The sequence below is a fragment of the Schistocerca piceifrons genome, chromosome 7, assembly GCF_021461385.2.
Source record: "Schistocerca piceifrons isolate TAMUIC-IGC-003096 chromosome 7, iqSchPice1.1, whole genome shotgun sequence".
Lineage (NCBI taxonomy): Eukaryota > Metazoa > Arthropoda > Insecta > Orthoptera > Acrididae > Schistocerca > Schistocerca piceifrons.
Window position 1 is genome coordinate 556,215,285 of NC_060144.1, and position 25,054 is coordinate 556,240,338.

Sequence of the window (25,054 nt, forward strand, 5' to 3'; positions counted from 1 at the left end):
AAATTTTCGAAACACTACAAATGGAATGCAAAATGCTGATACTAAGAATAAATGCATGTCTTATCATGCTGAGCTATTGGCAAAAGAGCTTAGAAAAAAATTATTGAACAGCTTGCTGAATGAAGGACGAATATCTAAATTATGTGTGTGATTGAGAAGGAGACATGTGAATGAATGAGTATCATAATACAGTTTGAAGCTCATGGATGGGTAACAGTGCAGACAACAGTTCACATCCGATGTGGTAGCGTCATACTACATAAGATATGGATGTGGTGGTGGTGGTGGTAGTGGTCTCATCATCTTCCCCCCCCCCCCCCCCCCCCCCCCCCTTGCTGATCAGCTAGCTTTACTATTGCAAGTTCAGTATTTTTCTAGTCCTCCCACTTTTCCACCATAATTTTTGTAACTATGTGTAATGTATTTGTCCTGATGACATCAGTTAGCTGTTATTGTTCTTCCTCCTCTGATCCTCATCTGTGTCATGACACAGTCTCTTCTCACTCAGTCTCTTAACAAATTTCTTTTTGTATTCTTGTTTCCAGTATTAGTCATTTCTCATGCACCCTGTGTAACTCAACCTCATTCCTTCCTCAGAACACAAATCTTCCAGCAGAAGAAAGAATAGCCATACACAACCTCAGAACAAATCCTGACCTAATCATCCTGCCTGCAACGAAGGTTCCACCTCTGTTGTTACGAATCACAGTGACCTGGCAGAAGGCCTCTGCCAATTATCTGACTTTTCCACCCATAAACTCTGCCAGAGTGATCCCATCCCAAAAGTACAACGCAACCTGTAGTCTGTGCTTAAAGCTTTAGGCCCTTCCTACAACCTCTCCCCAGAAACCGTTTTTCTTCTCACCCCTATGACACCCTGCACACCCATCTTCTACATGCTCCCCAAAATCCACAAACTCAAAAATCCTGAACGCTGTATTGTGGCTGGTTATTCTGCCCTCATTGCAAGGATTTCGGCTCCCATTGACCAGCACTTCCAGTTGCCCTTAATCTGGCCTCCAATGTCAAAGATACCAACCAATTTCTTCACCAACTCTCCACCATCCCCATCCCTTTACCTCCTAGACATCTACTCGTCTCTGTTGATGCCACTTCCCTACACTCCAATATCCCTCATGCCCACTATTCAACACTACCTTTCCCAGTGACCTTCAGACTCCAAACCAACTACTTCTCCTTTGAAGGGAAGGTATACAAACAAATCTGCGGCACAGCCATGGGAACCTGCAGGGCACCCCCCCCCCCCCCCCCCCCCTATGCCTACATGTTTATGGACCATCTAGATTAGATCTTTCTAGCCTCCCAAAACACCAAACCCCTAGTCTGGTTCAGGTTCACTTGTGATATCTTCATAATCTGGACTCAGGGTCAAGACACCCTGTCTTCATTCCTTCACAACTACAAAGCATTCTGTCCAATGGGCTTTAAGTGGTCTCCTCAAACCAGTGTGCCATCTTCCTAGACTTCGACCATCTCATCTCTGATGGCTCCAATTGTGCCTCTATCCACATTAAACCCACAAACCACCAACAGTACCTGCATTTTGACATCTGTCACCCCCTTTCACATCAAAAAATCTGTCCCATAAAGCATGGCCGCCCAGGGACAGTCTATCTACAGTGACAAGAACTCTGTTACTCAGAATGCTAAGGGTCTTGCCAAGACCTTCACAGACAGGCATTATCCCCCAGACCTAGTCCACAAATAGATCTTCTGTGCCATTTCCACAGCACCTTCAATCCCCCCACCATCCGCAAGAACCAGCCCTGAAGAAGCACCCCCTTCACCCCCCAATACCACCCGGGACTGGAGTGAACCATATCATTCACCAGGGCTTTAATTACCTAGCATTATGCCGTAAAATGAGGAAATCCTACCAAAGATCCTTCCCACCCCTCATAAAGTGGAGTTACGTCACCCAACCAATCTCCACTACATCCTAGTCCATCCCTATGCCTCTCCCAACCCACAAAGATCATATCCCTTGGGAAGAAACAGGCAAAATACATGCGCAATCTACCCTACCAGCACTTCCTAATCCAGTCCTGTCACGGGTTTATCCTACCCCATCAGATGTCGGGCCACTTGTGAAAGCAGCCATGTCATTTATCAGCTCTACTGCAGTCACAGCACAGCTTTTTATATAGGTATGGCTACCAATTGGCTGTCCACCAGGATGGATGGCCACTGCCAAACTGTGGCCAAAAGCGAAGTAGACCACCCTGTGCCACGACATGCAGCTGAACGTAAAATGCTCGATTTCGATGCCTGCTTCACTACCATAGCCATCTGGATCTTCCTCTCTCCACTATCAGCTTTTCTGAACTGCGCAAATGGGAGTTATCCTTACAACACATTCTCTACTTCAAAATCAAACAATGAAAAATGCAGGATGGAATGTAACAGTATAATGAAAAGGATAGTTGCTACTCACCATAAAGCGGAGATGCTGAGTCACAGAAACGCACAAAAAAAGACTGTCAAAAAGTTTTAGCTTTCGGCCAACAAGGCCTTTATCAAAAGTAGACACACACACACACACACACACACACACACACACACACACACACAAAACCACAATCTCTGGCAGCTGGAGCCAGACTGCGAGCAGCAGGGCGTTATGGAGCGGCAACTGGGTGGGGGTAAGGAAGATGCTGGCATATGGGGAGGTGGAGGGATAGCAGGGAGGGGTGGGGGATATAAAGTGCTGCTGGAAGCATACATCAAAAAAGTAGTAACTGTGGGTGGGCGACCTGCACCATTCTCCACATTGTCCCTGCGTGCTCCCAGCAGCACTTTACCATCGCCCACCCCTGTCCTGCTATCCCTTCCCCTCCCCACCCGACCCCGTCGTTACCCTTGTTGCCTCTCTAATAATGCTCTGTTGCTCGCAGTCTGGCTCCAGCTGCCAGAGATTGCGGTCGTGTGTGTGCGTGTGTGTGTGTGTGCGTGTGTGTGTGTGTGTGTGTGTGTGTGTACCTGTCCTTTTTTCCCCCTAAGGCAAGTCTTGCCGCTCCCGGGATTTGAATGCCTCCTTACCCTCTCCCTTAAAACCCACATCCTTTCGTCTTTCCTTCTTCTTCCCTCCTTCACTCCTTCCTGATGGAGGAACCTCGGGTTGCGAAAGCTTGAAATTTGTGTGTGTGTGTGTGTGTGTGTGTGTGTGTGTGTGTGTGTGTGTGTTTTTATTGTGTCTATCTACCAGCGCTTTCTCGTTTGGTAAGTCACAGCGTCTTTGTTTTTTATATTTATTTTCCCCACGTGGAATGTTTCTTTCTATTATACTCATGTCATTAATTTGTCTTTCTTATGATAAGCAGCCATCTAGCTTTCCTTACTTCTTCCTTTTTAAAATCTTTCAACATTAAATTTTCTCATTTGCAGTCAGATAGTTATTTCTCCTATAAAGAGAACATAATTTGAATTGATATCCGTTCCTGGTAATCTTTTAATATTTTTCAAAAAAATTTCGAAGTCTTTCCTGTAGTAAGTCTGGTATCTGATAGAGATGTTGGGTAGCAGCTATCCTTAGACTAGTTGAAGTTATCTTAGTCTTATGTGTTGTATGTACTACATATAATTCAGGAGTATCTTTTGCAAAAGTCCACAAAGAGCTCTTCTTCGTCATTCCTTTTCCTAACGTGTACTTTTTCACAGTTCTTATTTTTTGGCCTTTGCCCAGTTCTGCATTCCAGTCATTATACCTCCACCTTCAGTATTATACTGTTCGTTTACTTCCTTATCAAGTTGACTGCTGTGTGACATATGCATTTGTATTATTACTTCGTTTTTCTTTTTTTCTGTGGATTTTCATTGTCATCAACATTTCCTATAGATATCTCACTGATATCAAATTAGCTTGAGTTTTGGTCTTAATATTATGACAATATTGTGAATTTCTTTTCATGTTCCTCCTGGATAAAATATTCTGATTTCATCACTTATAAATTCTTGCTTTTGCTCCCATCTCATTTAAGAGATTGTCATTATAGGCACCCTGTTTTTGTCTCATTTACACCTTCAGATTCTCCAGCTTTCTCACTTGTAATACTATCTACACTCTGTGTTCTTATTTCCCATTTTGTTTCAGTTGGGCTCCCTTAGCACCTCCCATCTGGACATGCAAACAGGGAACTAGTTTACATGCAGAAATAATTTTTATAATGGAAGGACTTGTGCTATTTATGCCATTTTTCTGTGACTTTGTAAATGTGGTAGTTTCCCATTGGTTTCACATACCTTTTGAGGGTGCCCTTTCATTGGGGACAGATGCCTTTGGCATGCACCCTAAACATAGTCACTGGATGTTTGTCTGTGAAGTTTCCTTCACTGAGGTAACAAAAAGCTTTCTAAGCACTTCATACACTGAAGCCGTAGGATTCCTTAGCTGTTTGAGTTGTTTACTGCTGCTCAGTGCTTGGTGATACTGATTTTCCAGATGGTTGAGACCCTATCAGCCTCTCTCCTTCCTCATTCTGATCCAGGGAATAGACAGTGATAGATATATACTTGAAGAATCTATGGATGAATGAACAACTAACTTTGTATACATTAAAATGTCATATACAGAATTAGATAGGCAGTGCAACATAAATTTTGTGATTGCCAGTAATGTTTCTGAGAATTGTGTGACAAACATTTTTTCATTTTAAGAATAATCAAATCAGTCTATAAAGAAAAATTGTATTTCTACATAGTCTTATTAAAGAGAGTGACATTAAATTTAATGGTTTTTACCTTACTATTCATATCACTGAAGTGTTTTCAGACTATTTGTGCTAAATACATACTACTTTGTATGGTTTGTAATTGCTTAAAAATGTCTTGCCAGTGTATAAAGAATAATTTTTTGTTTAACAAAGAATAAGTCAGTAGCAGAAGACGAGCTTGAAAAATGCAATGGATGTGCTGCACTTTCAGTTGTTTAGCCGATCGGCCACTAAAAAATAAATATTTTACCGAGCATTCTGAGGAAACCTCTGAAATCACTGTATGGTGAACATTTTGGCACTCTCTTAATTTATCTATAATATAAATATGTGAATTATGTTTTTGCTTCTGCAAACTAAATCTCTGTAACAAATTGTTACTATCTGATAAATTTCAGTGAATGGAAGACTCTCTGAGCAACTAACAGGCACATAAACGAATCTGAAATTACCACTAAACTTTCAGACGACGTTTTTCTCTCTCTGAGCTCACTGATTAGCAGCAGCAACAGCAACACACACGCACACACACACACACACACACACACACACACACACACACACACACAAATATTACATCTCGTTTATGTGCCTATCGGCGGCCCAGTATCTCAACTGTGTAACTAATGATTACTTTACTACTGTCATTATTTGTATTTCACTCACAATTTGCCAGTCTCTTAGTAACAGAATTCTGTAATGACAGTTGTCTGCTTTCAGTTACAAATTGCAAATAAAATAACAATATTTTGAAAAACAGTATCATAATCTTAAGTGGTAATGCTCATGGTTTGTGTATTTCAGTATCAAACATTGTTTCTGTGGTTTTATTTCGAGTGCTGCTGTAATTGTGATGGACTATTATCAGTAGAATTTTCATTTAACATGCACAATAAGCCTTTCTACTGTGAAAATGCACTCCTTAACTTTGCAGAATTGCATGAAAAATACAGCTTCTCATAAATTTAAAGCACAAATTTTATGAGCTGGTGATCTGCAACCAGTTTTTCATTACAGACAAAAATTGGAACACCCAAATATAAGAGGCAATAAACAAATTCCATGTGAAGGCCATACAGCCCAGAATCAGTATGTCAATCATGCAAAGTCTTGCAGGGAGCACTGAAGCAGGCTTCCCACTGACACACCAGGTTAAAGGTACCTCTTGGATAAAATAACTTGTCCTGCTGTGTGAAGAAGTCCATAACTGCACATCCTTGTCTGCAAGTAATTCTGACCCTTCAAAGCCTACAGAAAAGTAGGATATATTGCAGGAGAGCTCCAATCTGCACATTTCAGAATACATGCTGTTGCTAGGGAGGATCCAGATGGTGCAGGCTGTGAAGCAATCATTGAAGTGAAGAACATTGTCTTGGACAACGTGCTCAGCATCTGGATGGCCACAGTTTGTCGGTGGCCGTTTCTGAGAACAGACAACTTGTTGGTTGTCATGCCTGTTGTGACTTAGCACGACAGCCAAGTCACAACGAGACGAAGCCGAAAGGCACACGTTAAGCTCACGCAGATTGGCGTGAGGTCTAGAACAGTTAAAAGGAAATGAGAACTTAGAAAATGGACGCAGTTGCTGTAATACTTAACTTTAATCCACATTTGTAGAACATCGCTCTTGATGGTACATGCTTCACAATATTAATTATCAAAGCTATGGCACTTTGCTAGGTCGTAGCCAATGACTTAGCTGAAGGCTATGCTAACTATCGTTTCGGCAAATGAGAGCGTATTTGTCAGTGTGGCTTCGCTAGCAAAGTCTGCTGTACAACTGGGGCGAGTGCCAGTACGTCTCTCTAGACCTGCCGTGTGGTGGCGCTCGGTCTGCTATCACTGAAAGTGGCGACACGCGGGTCCGACGTATACTAATGGACCACGGCCGATTTAAAGGCTACCACCTAGCAAGTGTGGTGTCTGGCGGTGACACCACAATGCCCATGTAGAATGCAACACAGTTGTTGCATCTTTCACAGGTAGTCCTACTTTTGTTGGTATAGGTGATGCTTGTGGCTAGACTGGATTATATGATGGTAGGAGGATATATGGTACAGTATTTAGGCCTATTACAGGGATGTGAGATATGTGACAATGGGGTTGGTGATAGATATGGAGTAGGAATGGAAAATGTTATTGTGTAGGTTTGGTGGGCAGTGGAATACCACTGTGGAAGGGGTGGGAAGTATAATGGGTAGGACATTCCTCATTTCAGGGCATGATGAGAGGTAGTCGAAATCCTGGCAGAGAATGTGATTCAATTGCTTCAGCCTTGGTTGGTACTGAGTCACAAGGAAAGTGCTCATTTGTGGCTGGATGGTGGGACTCTGGGAGGTGGTGTGTGACTGGAGAGAGAAGGCATGGGAGATCTGTTTCTCTACAAGGTAGGGAGAGTAATTTCAGTCTGCGAAAGCCTCAGTTAGGCCCTTGGTATGTTTGGAAAGGGACTGCTTGTCACTACAGATGTGATGGCCATGGGTGGCTAGTCTTTATGGAATCGACTTCTTGGTATGTAATGGGTGGCAGCTGTTGAAGTGGAGGTATGGCTGGTGGGTGGTAGGTTTGATATGGACAGAGATAATGAAATCTGCATCTGTCAGGTGGAGGTCAACATTGAGGAAAGTAGCTTGTTGGGTTGAGTAGGGCTAGGTGATGCAAATGGGGGAGAAGGTATTGAGGCTATAGAGGAATGTGGCTAGGGTGTCCCCACCTTCCATCCAGATCATGAAGATGTCATCAGTGGGAGGGGTTTGAGATTCTGGATGGTTAGGAAGGATTCCTTTAGGTGGCCCATGAATATTGACATAGGATGGTGCCCATTGCTGTACCACAAATTTGTTTGTAGGTGATGACTTCAAAGGTGAAAAAATTGTGAATGAGAATATGGTTGGTCATGGTGACCAGGAAGGAGGTTATAGTCTTGGAATCAGTTGGGTGTTGGGAAAGATATTGTTCAATAGCTACAAGATTATAGGCATTAGGGATGGTCGTGTAAAGGCATGTGGCATCGTTAGTGATGAGCAGGGCACCATATGGTAAAGGAACAGGAACAGTGGAGGAAATGGTTGGTGACTTCTATATCAGTAGGTAGGTTATTACGGGTAGTAGGCTGAAGGTGTTGATCCATAAGAACAGGGATTTTCTGTGGTGGCAATGTACCCAGTCACAATGGGGCAATCTATGTGGATGGGTTACGGATATTAGGAAGCATGTAGAAGGTAGGAGTGCAGTGAGTGGTAGGGATGAGGGGAGAGATGGACTCAGGGGGAAGGTTCTGGGAAGGTGACAGCTGGCAGAGTCCTTTTCCCAGGTTATCTCTGTGGTTCAAAACCACAGTGGTGGAGGCTCTGCCAGCAGGACAGATTTTAGGTGGTGAATTGCGGGTCTTTCTGTGGGCATAAGGGTAGCTCCCATGTTGAGGGATTTGAGGAATGATGGTGAGGCAAGGTGTGAGGTTAAGATATTCTGGAATGTTAACAGGGGTGATTTGTGGCTAGTTGGGGGTGGATTACAGCTGGATGGGGGAGTGAACTGAGTCAGACAGGGTTCAACATTGGTTTTGGGTTGAGTCTGATTGGTAGGGTTGGTGACGAAAACATGTTTCCGTCGTAGGGACAGGGAGAAGGAGATGTGGTCTTCAAAAAGTCCAGCATGATTGACTCAGCTAGTGGAGCAAAATGTAAGGGCTTTGGAAATGACTGTTACATGGAATTGAGGCTTTTGGAGGACTGTACTTTGGGTCAGTTTAGGTTCAGGGTTTTGTATGGTGGTATGAGCAACTTTCTGAGGGTGTGCTTAATATATTAGGTCTGTGAGGCAGGGTTTGTCAGCTATGAGGCGATGTGGGAGAGGTTTGGAGGCTGCTATAGAGGTGGTGTATAGTAGTCCAAGACAGGAGTGGGAGATTGAAAGGTCGGAGAGTTTTTTGAGGTGGCATTGTGCTTATTGCTATAGTTACTGAGAGCAAGAGTTTCATTGTGAGAAATGGATTAAAGGAGTTTGGGATTGCAGAGTAGGAGAATTTTGTTGACAGAGAGGTGGTATTTCAAGGTGGTTTGGGCATGATTTTCATGGTTCTGCAGGACTAGGTTGGTGAGGGCTTAAGGACTGGGGGAATCTGAAAAGATAGAGGTCACTGTGGAAGGAGGGGTTGCAGCTGGAGATGGGTTGATGGTAAGTCCATTTGAGGGGATTTCATGATCCAGGCAGTACCACAGGAACATTATTTGGGACTGACAAGTGAGCTCTGTCTAGGAATAAGGAAACTTCTCTGTATTCATTTTCATTACACCATCCTGTATTTCCTGTTATGTGATTTCTGCAACTTTTGCTACTTCAGTCTAAATCAGTGGAACCAATTAAGTTCTGCAAGCTCCATAAAGTAATTATTAGATTATTGTAATCGTGCAGTGCCAAACTATTGTGGTCATACATTGTCAAAAGAAAACAGTTCACCATATTTGCTTCTAATGATCACATTGCTGCATGTAAGATTTTTATGAAGTCAAATAAGATGTAGAATGCACATTTTGTGCTTTCATATATAGCTTAAATAAAATGTTAGTGGTATTGCTGGATACTCCCCCTCCCCCCCCCCCCCTCCCTCTCCCCAGCCCACTCTGTCCCTCCCCACTACCACTCCACTAGACTTGCTGAAATGTCAGTCACAAAATTGTTTTAATCAGGTATACAGGCTATGTCAGCTAGTACTAGTACCTCTATATCTGTAAACCCATTTGTTAGTGATTTCATTTAGATAAAAATTTTAATCCTATGGAGTTAGTGTAATATGAGAACATAAGTCCATTGTCCACAGTGCTTCACTCTCTGTGTGTGCTGGAACCAGTTTACATTAGTGTTTAACATTTTTGGAATAGGAATTAGTCACCAATGAATCCTTCATTAGTAACCAAGATTTTTATGGTCATTAGGATGTTGCTGGAAAAGTGTGTTTTTATTCAGGGATGAATGTGTTAACTGAGCTGCTGTTCAAAGAAAAGAAATGCATTGTTTATCAAGGGAAGGAGAAAATTTCTCAGATTGGTAAAAAAAAGTGTGTTTTATGTCTAAAAACGTAATTTTTTTTCAGTGTAGCCATAGGCCTGTGTGACTATGTGAGCACAACTCAGACCCTAAGTTGGCCACCTTCTGCCAGGGGACGATGCTAGTGACATGCATGATCTATAGCTTCAAGGACCATATGCCACAATCTCACATTCCCATCAACTCAGTACAATTAGAATTTATTGGGCCATGTTCCACTCTGACATTGTTCCATAGTTCAGTGACAATGTTCATGAGCCCATTCCAGTTATTGAGCACTACGCTGAAATGCCAGCAAAGGATCACAGGCTGAAAAGAAGTTACCTTCATCTAAACAGGACACAACTCTTTGAGGCAGGAGCACTTTCTCTGATAAACAGTCTCGTGTGTGTGCTGGCTTCATTATTCCACACTTCAACTGATATTTATTCTTTTGATAATGAGAGAACTATTTAATTTCTTGAGAGCATCATCTTCATGTCACCTGGGTAGTCATACGCTTCATCACATTTGCTAAGGATGAATTGAAGTGCATTTTCACAGACATCTGTACCAGATTTTATAAGTGACCAGCGAGCCGCATGTATATGACAAAACTACTTGTATCTTGTTGTAGAATAATGTTAATTTCCTCAGAGGAACCTAAAGTTTGCAGAAAAAGCAGCAATTTTGTTTGTTGTAGAAGTATGAAGTGTTTTTCTCCGTTACAGCTTGTGAGTTGAAAGCTCCTTCAATGGGCAGCTTTTTGGGTGGTATAGAGTCCTCAGGTTGGCTGAGACATGTGAAGGCAGTTCTAGAAACATCTCTGTTTATTGCGGAAGCTGTGGAATCTGGAGTGAGTGTGGTGGTACATTGTTCAGATGGATGGGACAGGACAGCCCAGGTGTGCTCACTTGCTGGAATCTTCCTTGATCCATATTACCGCACCATCCAAGGTTTTCAGGTAACGTTGTTGTAACATTTAACCTGTTTCCTAATGTAGTAGCTGCCGCTTCGAGGTCACAATGTACTGAACTCTTAAAATCATTAAAAGAACAGATTTTGGCCCACCGTGTAGAGAAGACGTTGTCTCACAGACAGGCGCAAACACACACACACACACACACACACACACACACACACACACAAACAAAATCACTGTCTCTGGTCACTATAGACAAACACAGTGGCCAAAGACAGTGGTTTGTGTGTGTGTGTGTGTGTGTGTGTGTGTGTGTGTGTGTGTGTTTTCTCCTTTGGAGGAAAGCTTCTTGCACAAAAAGCTAAAATACCTAGCAGTCTTTCTGTTGTGCCTTCCTGCGACTCAACATTTCTTCTGTATGGTGGATAGCAATGCATACTTTTATAATACTGTCATTATTCCAGCCTGGACTTTCCACTATTTGAACTATTTATTTTAATACCAGCTTTGTTGTCACAGTTCTAAAGTAGTAAATACTGAAACTGATGATGATAGTATACATTTGACTTGGCCAGACATTTCATTAGGCTTTCTCTTAAGAAATTATCATCAGAAGACAGGATATACTCTTTATGCTTATATAAGCAAATTGAGTCCTAGTCCGTAGCAGCTGCCATATTTATTGTATGGGTATCTGTTAGAATTTACACACACACACACACACACACACACACACACACACACACACAAAGCACACATTAGACTAAGAGGTAGCCCTAGTTGTTAAATCTGTTAAAAGGGGAAAGAGAGACAGAGGAAAGAAACATTTTCACTGATAACTGGTTTGTCCATGTGATCTGTCTGCAACAAGTTCCGACAACTTGGTGCACTGTTTTGTATTTTAAGTTGTAGCTCCTGAAGTCCAGCATTTCTCTTTCTTGTCATTGTAAGAATTTCTTAGATTGAATTTCCCTCTCTATAAAATCAGTATAATTATGGGTCAAAAATTTATTTTGCATAGCAGTTGTTCTCTTATGCAATCTCTTTTAGACTTCAGGAATTGTGTAGTATGAAAATTAAACTTACTGTTAGCATCACAAGATTTATTGCTTTTATTTTGCATAAAAAATACAGTAAGAGCTTCCATTGTTCTCTGTTGTTTATTTTTTGTGCCAAACTCCCTATATAAACATGTTTTGGTGTTGGGAAACATATCAAATAACTAAAAAAGAAAGTATTGTATTTCAGTTTTATAAAATCTGGTAAAATAAATTTTGGGTAACAGTCTCAATGCACACCAACTTCTTTCAACTAATCATGTAAGTAGCAGATGGATTACCATCTCTAACAATAAGTAAAGTTGTATAATGCTAAAAAATTTGTAAGATGATGATCTTGCTGAGGAAAATAAATGTGGGAGTTGTGAATATCTGCATATTGAGCTCATCATTGTATTTGTAAAAGTGCGCATCTATAGACAGGCCCATAGACTTCTTGGGACTTTCTCGGGAATGTTTTCTTCGCCATTAAGGAAGAGGCGGAAATACTATAGAGCTGCCTTTAGTCTGCACTGTGGACATAATAGCGTCTGAAATGGGAACTCCCCACAAAAAGCTTGTGATTAAGATGACTTGATAGAAGGTCCCTTCTGGTGGTGGAACACACAAAAAGGAAGAGAAGGGTCCCCTCAACAACATGATCAGTGGATGAGATCTGGAAATTCATCATGGCTTTTTTGTATTTGTCTTAAGTTGTTTGGAGAAAGTGTAAACAAAAATCTAAATTTGATAAACCAGACAGAGCTGGAAATCTTTTCCTCCAGAATAATAATTCAGTGTCTTTAAGCATGGCACTGCTTTGTCAGTGCGCTTTCAGTGCTTTCCTTTGGCCACGTGTCCCATGTTCTTTTGAAAATCTTAGGAATTATACATTTGCCAACATTTACTCATTACATGTGCCCAAGTAGCAAAATAAGCACAAAATTTGCTTCTGATCACTCGTAGGACAACTAACTCCTACGCCAGGGTGATCATTCAATGTTGTTCAGTTAAACTATGCCGTATGTAATAATTGGCTGTTGCACATGTGGCACATTCAGACAATATTCAACATCTTGACATTTTCTATATACTGAAAACTATGTACAGATTTGACTTTATACTCATCGGACTTCAAACACACAAAAGTTCACTGTGATACCTAGCATGGTCCTTTGGTTTTGAGATGAGTGGAAGGCTTAAACCAGAGGTTCAGATGATTTTGTAACAACCTTGGTTGCAGATTTTCTGTCCTCTACTATTGTGTGGAGAATTGTAGCATCTCTTAATAGGCTGGGGGTCACACAATGCACAGAAAGCAGCTATTAAGGAAACGGTATGCCTGGCATACACATGTGAAATCCATCCACAATCTTGATAAATGTTTTTATTGCAGAAAGAGTAGAAACACAGCTACATGAATCAGAGAAAGAAGTATTCATCATGGCAGATAGGAGAAAGAGAAGGTGAATATAACTGCAGAAGCACCCATGGAAGGATCCTAGAACTAGTCCCCCTTATAAATGGTAGTAATGGCTACGTAGTATTAAAGACAGAAAGCAGGCTGAAAGCATACATTAATGGCAATGAAATTCTAAGTTCTAATTGCAGTGTGTATCAGAGATAGTTTGGACATTGGTGGTCGATGCATTTTTGTAGCTGTAATGTCTAGTGTGGTTAACAGGGATTCCAAATGTGGATCAAAGATGGTCGTTTGATGCTTTCATTGACCCCTGCCTCAGGAACAGTAGTGGCAAAGGACTTCAAGGAAAATCTGGAGAAGATTGTGCATAAATTTGCCGTGTATGTTATAATATTATGGGGAGTCTTCAACTTTCAAGCTGTAGACTGTGAGACTCAAGTGGTGGGTAGTAGGTGAATGAAATCATGTGGAATTGATAGAACAGTCTGTGGTGTACTGCCAGTTCATAGTGTATCACTGGACGTTTTGAACTGGCGGCACACCTGTGGACTGTCCAGTCAACTTCTGAATGCCTTATCCAAAAACGTCCTTGAGTATTTAATCAAAACCTGGCTTGTTAGGGTAACATCTTAGATTTCATGATTAAGAACAAGCTCGAACTTTTTGACTCGATTAGCATAATGCAGGGAATCAAGTCAGAATAAGGCCACGACAGCATAACTGACTATGGATATCAGCTGGAATCTAAAGAAAGGTAGGATGATATTCCTGTTTAATAAGTGTGCAAAGAAACAGCTTTCAGATGACCGGAGCAGACAACATCAGAAATTCATCTCTAACGACTGGAAATGTTGAGTAGAAATGGTTAAAGTTCAGGGGTATTGTTCATTATGACTTAAGACAGGTATGTACTGAGCAGATTAGTGAGGGACGGAAAGAAGCCACCATGGTTCAACAGTTATGTTAGAAGGCTGTTCTAAATGCAAAAAGATCTTCACTGCAGATTTAATTGTATCAAAAATCTTGTCAAAATAAAACCCAAGAGAAGTCAAATTTGCCCAGAGAATAGCCTTAGGTGAAACATTAATCAGATTCAAAAGTAAATTTGTATGTACCAGTCTGACGGAAAACCCAAGCAGTTTTAATCTATGTTAAATCACTAAACAGAATAAAGCCATCTGTCCTGTCACTTAGAGACCATAATGGCACCAAAAAGAGGGTGACAAAGAGAAGGCAAAAATACTGAATTTCTTCTACCGAAATTGTTTCACCGAGGAAGGTCATACTGAGGTTTCTCTGACAGCTATCAAAGTAGGAAATCAACTAAAACCACTCATCAGGTGACAGGGTACTGGACCTGATGGAATACCTTTAAGATTCTCCATAGAGTATTTGACAGAAATTGCAGCTCTTCTAGCACTCATCATCATAGGTTGGTGGAGGACCGAGGTGCACCAAGTGATTGGAAAAATATATGCACGACTATAGGCTTATAGCTCTGAGTCAAGTTGTTAAAGAGTTCTGGAACACATGTTATCTGTTATGACTTACAGGAGACTGAAAGTATGTTCTGTAGTTATCAACATGAATTTCACAAACAGCGTTGTGGGGAACCAATGCTATGCTGTTTATTCACAAGAAGCCAATAGGTGATAGATACTGGTGCCCAGGCTAAGGTCATGTTCCCTGACTTCTGGGATGCATTCAGCACAGTTCCCCACTCTTTCCTCAAGAGAAAAGTATGTGCATACAGAAAATCAGACTAGCTTTATGATTGGATTGAATAGTTTCTAGCTAATAGAAAACATGTCATTTTTAATGGAGAGAAATCTCCAGATGTAAAAATACCTGTGGTCGTACCCAAGGCAAGTGTTATAGGATAATAACCGTTTACAGTATCTGCAAATGGCCTAGTAGATAACATTAGAATCTCCATGAGACTGTTTGCAGTTTGTGCTGTTGTGTATGGAGAAATTGCTATGCAAGAAAATTATAGCTAAATGCAGGAAGACTTGCAGCGGATTGTTGGTGGGTACAGGAATTAGCAATTAATTCTCAGTATAAAGAAATATAATACATTGTTCAAACAATGGAATATCCGGAATGGAATGTAACAATATTATGAGAAGGAAAGTTGCTACTCGCTATATAGTGGAGATGCTGAGCTGCAGATAGGCACAACAAGAAGACTGTCAAAAGAGTAGGTTTTGGCCAGAAAGGCCTTGATTAGGCACGCGCACACACACACACACACACACACACACACACACACACACACACACACACACAAAAAATGACCACAGGCTCTGGCTCCCAAGGCCAGACTGCGGGCAGCAGCACGTGATGGAAACCCTTCTAACCGCCCAGAATCCCTAACCTCTCACCTGGTTCAGATTCATTGATGACATCTTGGCGATCTGGATTGAGGGTGAGGACAGCCTATCCACATTTTCTCCAGAACCTCAACACCATTGTCCCCCATTTGCTTCACCTGGTCCTCCCCAACTCAACAAGCCACCTTCCTTGATGTTGACCTCCACCTCGAAGATAGCTACATCAGTATCTCCATCCATCAAACCTACCACTCACCAGAAATACCTCCACTTTGACAGCTGCCACCCATTCCATAGCACCAAGTCCCTTCTATACAGCCTAGCCACCCATGGCAGTCGGATCTGTTTTGATGAGCAGTTTCTATCCATTTATACCAAGGGTCTCAATGAGGTCTTCACAGATGGTAACAAAAACAGATGTCCCGTGCCTTATATCTCCAGTCACCCACCACCTCCCAAAGTCCTACCATCCAGCCACAGAGTAGCATTCCCCTCATGACTCAGTACCACCTACAACTGGAGCAACTGAATCACATCCTCCACAGGGGTTTTGACTACCTCTTGTCATGCCCCAAAATGAGAAATGTCCTATCCACCCCTCTCACACTGGTATTCTGCCGCCAGCTGAGCCTTCACAATATAGTCATCCATTCCTACACAACCCCTGCTCCCAGACACTCACCTCAGGGCTCACATTCCTTTAATAGACCAAGACGCAAGACCTGCCCCATACATCCACCCACCACCACCTATTCCAGTCCAGTCATGAGCATCCTAAGCTCGAACAATTGTGCTGCATGCTATGTGGGCATGACGACCAACAAGCACTGTCTGCATGAATTGCCCTGACAAACTGTGGCCAAGAAACAGCTGTACTGCCCTGTTGCTGAACACGTCACCTGACATGACATTCTTCATTTCGGTGACTGCTTCACAGCCTGTGCCATTTGGATCCTTCCCACCAACACCAGCTTATCTGAATTACATAGGTGGGAACTTGCGTATATTCCTGTAACCTTCCTGGTCTCAACCTTTGTTAGTCATTGTCGTTTACCCACCTATCCCCTTCCCTATTCCTATTCCAGCACTAGATCGTCCTCTATTCCACCAGTGCTCCCACAGTGTTTTTACTTCTCTCCTTCTCCCCCTCCCTCCCTCCCCCCCCTCTCTCCCTGCTCCCCTCCTTCTGTCCTTCTCTCCTCCATTCAACCTCCTGACTGCACCTAGCTCCCCACCTTGTCCTTGTACACTCCCACAAGCTGCACTTTACCATCTCCCACCCTCCCCTGCTGTCCCTCCCCCTTCCCCTCCTCTCCCCAGCCTCTTCCTTACCCCCACCACTCAATTTACTTCTCCCATCACATGCTGCTACTCACAGTCTGGCCTCGGCAGCCAGAGACTGTGATCATGTGTAAGTGAGCTGCGCTTGCCTTTTTGGTTGAAAGCTTACTTTTTGGACAGTCTTTTGTTGTGCCTCTGTGCGACTCAGCATCTCCACTATGTGATGAGTAGCAACTATCCTTTTCATAATACTGTCAGTAGTCTGTCCTGGATTTTCCATTGTTTGATTTTGTGAGTTATTGTAGTTATTTATTATTTGTGGTCTTCACTTTTATTGGATGAACCTTCTACATTTGTAGGGTGTTGGGGCAAAGATACAAATATTGTGATTCGTTGGTATCTTAACATGTACTCACTTCAGTGTGTTGGTTATTTTTCCTATGTGTCTAACAGCCTTCCCACAAACATATCACATAATTCAGTACCTGATGTTTTCTGCATGGCCTTAACTGCTCTGCAAAGTGGACTATACTCGTCAGTATAGACTATCAATTTTGTGTCCACTTGTCCCTATTTCAATCCCTGACCTGCTACTTACATGTGTCATGCATAATTAGAGGTACTAACCAACCTGAAAACATACTACTCATGCAAATGAAGTGAATACTGATGTAATGTTGTTCAATACACAGTCCTTAGCCATCAGAAGAAATATCTATGCTTATACCCCTAGCGCCCTGTATATGCATTACCTGCAAATCACTGTGAAGTGAATGGCACAGAGTACTTTCCAATGTTCCACAGCAAAGAGTTTCTCACTGTTCCATTCACAAATCGAATGTGGGAAGAATGACTTGCTTAAATGCCTCTGTGCACACTTCAGTTACCCTAGTCATGTTTAATTATCCCTGTGGGAGCAATATATTGGCGCCTGTAGTATATTCATAGATGCCTCACTTCAAACTGGTTCCTGACAGTTTGTAAGTAGGCTTTTGCTGCGTAGTTGAGATACGTTTATCTTCTGGTATCTGCCAGTTCTTCATCTGCTTCAGGAGGGTACAAGCATATGGACATGACTTCATTCAGTGTAGATTATATTGGATTTTAAAATGATGGAGCTTCAACCATCCAGTATATGTTCACAGAAATGCAAGTGCCAAGCGTACAGTACGTGGATTGATAGTGTGGTGTGAATGAACTAAAATCCCTCATGACATGAAGAAACACAGACAGCTGCTAGTTCCATTCCAAGAGTATACTGAATGTGCTGGTGGGTGTGGTGATCTGACCTTCATGGTACGTAGAACTTGTTATGCTTGATTTGTTGAAACCACAAATTTTTGTCCATGGAGTGACAATTTCCAAATGCCTAATGTAAATTATAATAAATAATTACATAGAAATTTACTTTATTCTATGACAGACAGCAGTGAAATGCCATCTGGGGGCTTGGTGTAGTTGGTGCTGCTGATGAGTGCAATGCTCACACAACATCTAAAGGTTAAAAGTGAATTTGAGTCATGTGTGTGTTATATATTTCCAGGAAGAACGCAGTGCAAGCAAAATAAGACATTCTTAGTACTTCTGTTATTGTGCCTTCTTACCGGAGGAATCAGTCCAGGGGAGAGTACTCGTAACATTTAACAACTGACTTCAGAAATTCCACTCAGTTTCCTCTTCATGTGTAACAGTAGCAGATATCTAGGAAGAATTAAATGGACCAGGACTGTCTTTCCTTGTGTAGAACCTCCTCTGGTTCATGAAATCTTTATAAATTGTCTGTCTTCTTTATGAACTAATGGTTGTATAAATGATTTCTCATTTGATTAATTGTTTCAGATTGTGGTTTTGCTGTATTATCTTACTATTGGGTCCTTAATTGCATACCCAGCAAGATGACACTGTAGTAATACAGCAAACCTGCATTTGGGAGGATGGCTAACCAGATTTATATTTTCTGAGTTTTCCGAAATTGCTTTAGAAAGATGTTAGGATGGATCCTTCGAAGAAGACATGGCCAATTTCCTTCCACATCCTTTCTCAATCTGAGTATGTGCTCTTTTTCTAATGACCTTGTTATTGAGTGGACTTTAGATCCTAATCCTCCTCCCTAAAGTAAATCAACCAGGTATAACAAATGGCTGTGCATCTGCTGAATGACTCATACCAGACTGATCTGAGGTAACATCATCATATCAGCTGAACATTTGCACACACATTTACATTAGTACTGGTCACTTTATACTATCTTTCGTCACACTGCTCTGCTTCTGAACCGTGATTTTATACCTCCTATACAGGGGCAAGTGAAGGAAATTTGAGGACTGTTGTCCCATTGATGATGAACCCATTGATGAAGCACAAACACTTACCGGTAAAGATTGGGGAGCACATTGGCCTTCTCCTTTTTGGAAGTTCATTTCAGGCATTTGGCTTAACTGATCTGGTGGATGTTGCTAGCAAGAGCTAGTATGCTCAGCAAGAGAAATAACCATTAGTAAATGTAAACAGAGCAATCTTACCATAGTTAGTAATTGCCCACTCCTCATCCATTTGCAAATGAATGGCCTACATATATAAGGAGTGGAATATTGGCAACAACTTGCAGAATAGCGCACTTGCTTAATGTCAAAAACTTCTTGAATATAAGCATTCGTAATCATTTCATTAACTGTGAATGATAAACTGATGATGATGCTGGGTTCAAATGTGAAACACATTAAATACTTACCTATGAAAGTAATCCATGAACTGAAAGTATATTGATATAGGAAATAGACTAGTCAGGTTGCTGTTATAAGGTTCATGGGAATTCTAATTCAGACTCAGGTATACAGAGGAACAGCTTTTGCTACGTATTAATACAAAAGAAAAGTTTACTGAATGACGAACATACAAGGAATAAACAAAAAGGTGCAATGCCCAAGGAACTTAAAAATTAACGCTACTGTAGTGCCAGCATTAAATATCTTATGTACAATGATTTTAAAAACAAGAGTAACATTTCAATTTCTACACTCACACTGTTCTGGCATTTTAAAATCCATTTCTGACAGTGTTCAAACCTGTGCGCAACATCACAAACCTTTCTTTGCTCAGTGATTTGGAGAAAATGTCCGCACACTGATTTTCACTTGGAACATGCTTGATAATGATTGCTCCCTCCTCATACTTTTCTCTTATTAAATGACATTGAGTATCAGTGTTTTTCAATCTTTTATGAAAATTGGAAGTTTTTGTGTGTCTTACCACACTCTGATTAGGCATATAAAGTTTTGTTGCTTAATCACATTTATTTCTAAAATAACTTAGCAGCTTTCGCAACCATATCACGTCTACGGCAATGCTGGCTGTCACAAATTTTGCTTCTGTAGTGCTCAAAGTCACCATTCTTTGATGTTGATAGGATCACGTTATCGGTCCATGGGATAACAAAAACAGAAAACCAGAAGTTGACTGTTTTGTTTCTCTGTCTTCCACATAATCTGACTCACTATGCCTAAACAGAACCATCTTGTCTTTGATCTTTCTGTACAATATACCTAAGTCTTTAGTGCTTTGTACATACTTGAAAATGCATATAAAAGATTTGATTATGTAAAAATGGTATTCTTCCCTTTGTCCCATTATCCCACTTCCTAGTTTTTCGTTTACCATATGTCTCTATGATTTCCATCCGTTTTAGCTGCACTCTTTCTGTGTTTTTACCATTTTCAGTTATACAGTATTTTGTTTTTACTGCTTCTTTTGGCTCTCAATTTGCTTTTTATGACTTTCAAAGATGACTGTTACTTATATAAATAAAGTTTCTAACATTATTTTACGCTGTGTTAAATTTCATATTTTAATTGTTAGCACAGTTGTTTCTTCATACTGCCTTTAGTCCCTCATAGTGCCACTTCACTCATGTACTTATGCTATCTGGAATTCATTTGTGAACTTGCCAGCTTGTAGTTCGCTTCACACTCATTTGTGCTTTGGAGCAGTTGGCTCACCCGTGACACTATACTGTGTTTGAAGAGTTCCACATTTGTTCTTAGATACATTTATAGGTTTGCCCTGTATGGTTTAAAATAAGTAGTTAATCGTGATTCAGAAAATGTTCATTAGTGTGTTGCTTACGACTTATGTAATCTGTTGACAGATGTTCTGATAATGAGTTAATCTTGAAACACATCAGTAAATGTAAATACTGAACATCAAGTGAAAAACATTTTCTAGCAGCCTAATCAACAGTGTCACAGGTTAAAAAAATTGCTGTCGATTGTGTCCTGCCTCTGGTATATTTTACATTTGACAAAAATCTCTTTCGATTTTCTGCCAGATTTAAAGCCAGAGTTTCATTGTGCAAACAATTAAAGGCATCTTGCATTGAAGTTTGCACTAATTTTCAAGCTTCTGTAGAAGACTGCCTATCTTGGAGATTTACATTTATGGCTATTCTTCCTTTCATCTTCATTGTGATGTCTATCCTTTTGTTTTGGTCCAATTATTTGTCTCAACTCTTTTAAACCTATGTAAAAATGATACTAGAAATAGTCTTCATCTGGTTGGAATCTGTTACAACACCTATTGAAGGCCTGCACCTCTTCTGCCTCCCTTACTTCTATGTGGTTTACTCCTGTATTGATGTTTGTGACTTCTCTATAAAAACTTTTTTGTACAATGGTACGTAAGTTGTTACTGTTAGTGGTTATAGTGTCAGCAATCATATTCACTTGTGTTGCTAACTCTGTCTTGACCTCTGCAATCTCCTCCTCACTATTTCCACTAATTTCAGTATTTTTTTCTGCAGTGGTTTTCGTCTCACTTCTTAGAGAGACTAGATGTGTGCCAAGTTGGCTTTATGTGTTGGTGCAACTAGCCACAGCTGATTCGAGTTGTGTAAATCTTCGTTTGTGCTCATTACTCATTTCTTCATCATTTGTTGCTCGTTCTTCATAATTTTTTTTTTTTTGCTCACTCATTCTTCATAATTTTTTTATTTGCTCACTCATTCTTCATAATTTTTTTATTTGCTCACTCATTCTTCATAATTTTTTTATTTGCTCACTCATTCTTCATAATTTTTTTATTTGCTCTTTCATTTTAATGGGGAATTGTGCTTGTTGGAACTTTACTAATCTCATTTTGTCTGTTTTTTTTCCCCTTTATATTTTCCTTTAACTCTTTCCCCTATGTAACTTCAGTTGATGAAGCTAACTGCATGATAAACCTGCTCAAAGGTTAAAAATTAAACATCTAATCATCTTCATTTCAGCCATGTTTGACTTTATCTTTTTTGTCATCTCTTTCCACTTGAGGACATCGTACCCATTAGTGCACTCACAGCTAGCTGAGAATGTCTGCATATCTAAATTCCTTTCTGCTCCAGTACTTGTCTGGATTCATTCCTGTTCTGTTTGTATGTTTTCTTGTCAGGTTTACGAGACTGGTGTACTACTACTTTCACTTCCACTGTGTCATCCGTTGAATAAGACACTATTGCACTTGTATGTGGAATTTCTGAGATTCCTGCATTGGTTCCTTTCATCTTACTTTCTGCTTCTATCTTTTATAGCTTCAAATTCTGTTCACAATCCAGCAATGCCTACAGCAGAAGTACTTCATTCAACTCACTGCACCAGTAAGACGTTTATGATACAAGTTTTTCTGGTTTAGAAGGTAGCATTCTGCACTGCCATCATTGAGGTGTCATGATGCCAATGTCTTGTGCCACTGTAATCTGTCTTCTTTTCTGTGTGATGATGGTGCTCATTGTTTCACTGGTACATCACTTCTTCTGCACATGCCAGTAACTGTTGCAGTTTATACTTATGATAGGTTCCCTATTGTTGCCTTGCATAGATGTCAATTTTATAGTTCCTTCCCATGATTGTCAGATCTGAAAATTGCACCTTGACATGGCACGCCACTGGTAAGCTCTCCTTTTTGAAATTTTACATACAATACTATTTATTTAGTCTTCAGTAATTGGAATTTTAAGGGAGACAACTTACAAGAAGTCATGTCTGATCCAGAAACAAACCATGTTGTTTGTCATCTGTCTGTAACTAGTAGCCAATGAATTGGCAATTACACATCATTGGAATCTGTTGTAAATGACAATACAATGTATTCAATATGGTTTATTGGTTCCCAATAAAGAATGTTCTGATAATTTGTCATTCTGGAGAAGCCACCATTTATGTGATCTTGTTTATCTATACCAATTTAAACTTTCATTACAGTCTACTATAGGCCATTAATTCATGTATATTCTAATCAGTAACTTCAGTTGTACTTGCATAAGAAAGGCTTACACTTTCTCCTTCTGCTTAACTTTTATTATGCGATTATTAATAAACAACCACTCACTTGTAACTAGAAATCTTTCTCTCAACACCGTCTTTAACTTTTACTGCCACCAATCCATGTCTTTTATACAATTAACACTTACTAGCTCTGGACTCCTGCCTACGCATTACATACTGGGACAATGTTCCCACCACTGAAAAAAAGATGTGAAATGTACAGAATCTTCAGGAGTGTCAGACTCACTGGCTAGTGAATGCTAATTAAAAGATAGTAGTGTGGCAATCAAAGTACTTTCTGTAGGCAGTGTCACTCAACAGGTCACACATTTTACCATTTTAGTCCTTGCGTCACATTACTACTGTTGCATTGGCCAACTGGTAGGAAGAATTACAATCTTAGTCTCACAAGTCGACGGTGCCTAAAGAGGAAACTGACCCCAAGGAAGAAAAAGCGAGTCGATACCTTTCAGTTGCTAGTGATGTCCCTAAAACCAGCATGGAGGCTAGCCCAGCTTCAGTATAATATGTTGTGCATTGGACAAAATGTAAGAATTGTGAAACACCAGTCTTTCTACTGATTCAAGCAGCCAACAAATTCTGTATCAGCTGAGCACTACCTCTTGGAAATGTGAAATGAAATACAGAGATGGCAACATTGTCTTTCAAATGATCGAGATCAGCATGTCGGAAAGTTCTATAAACAGGTACACTGATATTAATTCAACTAAAAGTGTGGGATACATCATTCATCAGCACAACTGTCTGAAGTGGACTTGCAATAGAACACAATATTCAGTGCCGAGAAATGATCATTGTTATGAACAAGTGGTGCACAGCCAGTCCAGTTCACTATTTTGTTGGGATTCAAATGATACACAGTTCAGATATACACTTTTTAATCTGTGGACATACAGGGATGCTGTCAAAATATTATGTGTGAAATGATTCTGTTGACTAAGATGAAAACTGGGAAATGTGAATGTTATCAATCTCACTGGAAAAGTCTGAAATGCCACATGTACAAAAGTGTAAAATCATTAGGTATTTTGTCCAAGGTTGCATCATCTGACAGAAGAGAGGAAAGATTTGGTGGAAGAAAAACTGAGAAGCTTTCACAAAAAAAAAGGATGAGAGGGAGAAATGGATTGTTAGTGCTGAACAAGGTATGAAAATCTTAATTTGGAAGTGGCAGAGAGGTACCAAGTAAATTGAAGATAAGTTAAAATCCATTACAAACAAGCTAAAAGAGGAGGAAACTGGGCAAGACAGTGAGAAAAATTGTAACATAAAGTAAGAACAAAGAAAGGAAACAATATAAAATGAAAAAAAGTCATAAGTTGAGGCCTGGTGGGTGGCAAAAAGCTGTCTCATATTGTACACAAGAACCGGAATTTAGCGGGAATGCCCCTGTGGTGTATGGGAGTAAAGCAGACACCTAGGCACAACTGTCCTGTTCCAGAATGTGATCTGTAATGGGGCACTTGGAGTTGTGTATATACACTATTTCTTTATGTCTGTTAATCCTTTTTGACAATTTAATGGTTGTGATGTTGAGATTACAGACAGGAAGTGGTTAGAAATAAGTTGGTATTTGATGTGACTTGTTTTCATTGATAGAAAATGTTTTGCTAGTTACGGTGAGCTAATGTTAGTATTGTGGGGATTATTTGTGGGGAAAGTCTCTCAATAAGAGTTTTAACATTAGGGGATGGGAGGTGTGAAGGGAGACTTTGTACTTAGCGTAAGAAGAAGATTGAGAGGATGTACCTCATTTCAGTGCATGATTTCAGAAATTTGTTGCCTTAACAAAGAAAATGTTTGATCAAGTCTAGATCAAGACGATACTGGGTAATTATAGTTGTTCTCCTTGTGTTTATTTTTATGGTAAGAAATCAACAATACCAGATCTGTCTTAAATGGGCTAGGAAATCTGTTTTTAAACTAGGTTGGTAGAATAATTGTGAGCACTGGAGGCAGAGATGAGATTGGTTGCTTATTCTTGTAAGA

At 40.4% G+C, this 25,054-nt stretch overlaps 1 protein-coding gene across 3 annotated transcripts in view; it reads left to right on the forward strand.

Moving 5' to 3' along the window:
- LOC124709117 (myotubularin-related protein 8) overlaps positions 1-25,054 on the forward strand; it is a 412,763-nt gene that overhangs the window by 318,313 nt on the left and 69,396 nt on the right. For all 3 annotated transcript variants that reach the window (XM_047240772.1, XM_047240774.1, XM_047240773.1), the window contains exon 8: positions 10,487-10,719. In XM_047240772.1, coding sequence (XP_047096728.1) covers positions 10,487-10,719 — 233 coding nt within the window. The remainder of the gene's footprint in view (positions 1-10,486; positions 10,720-25,054) is intronic.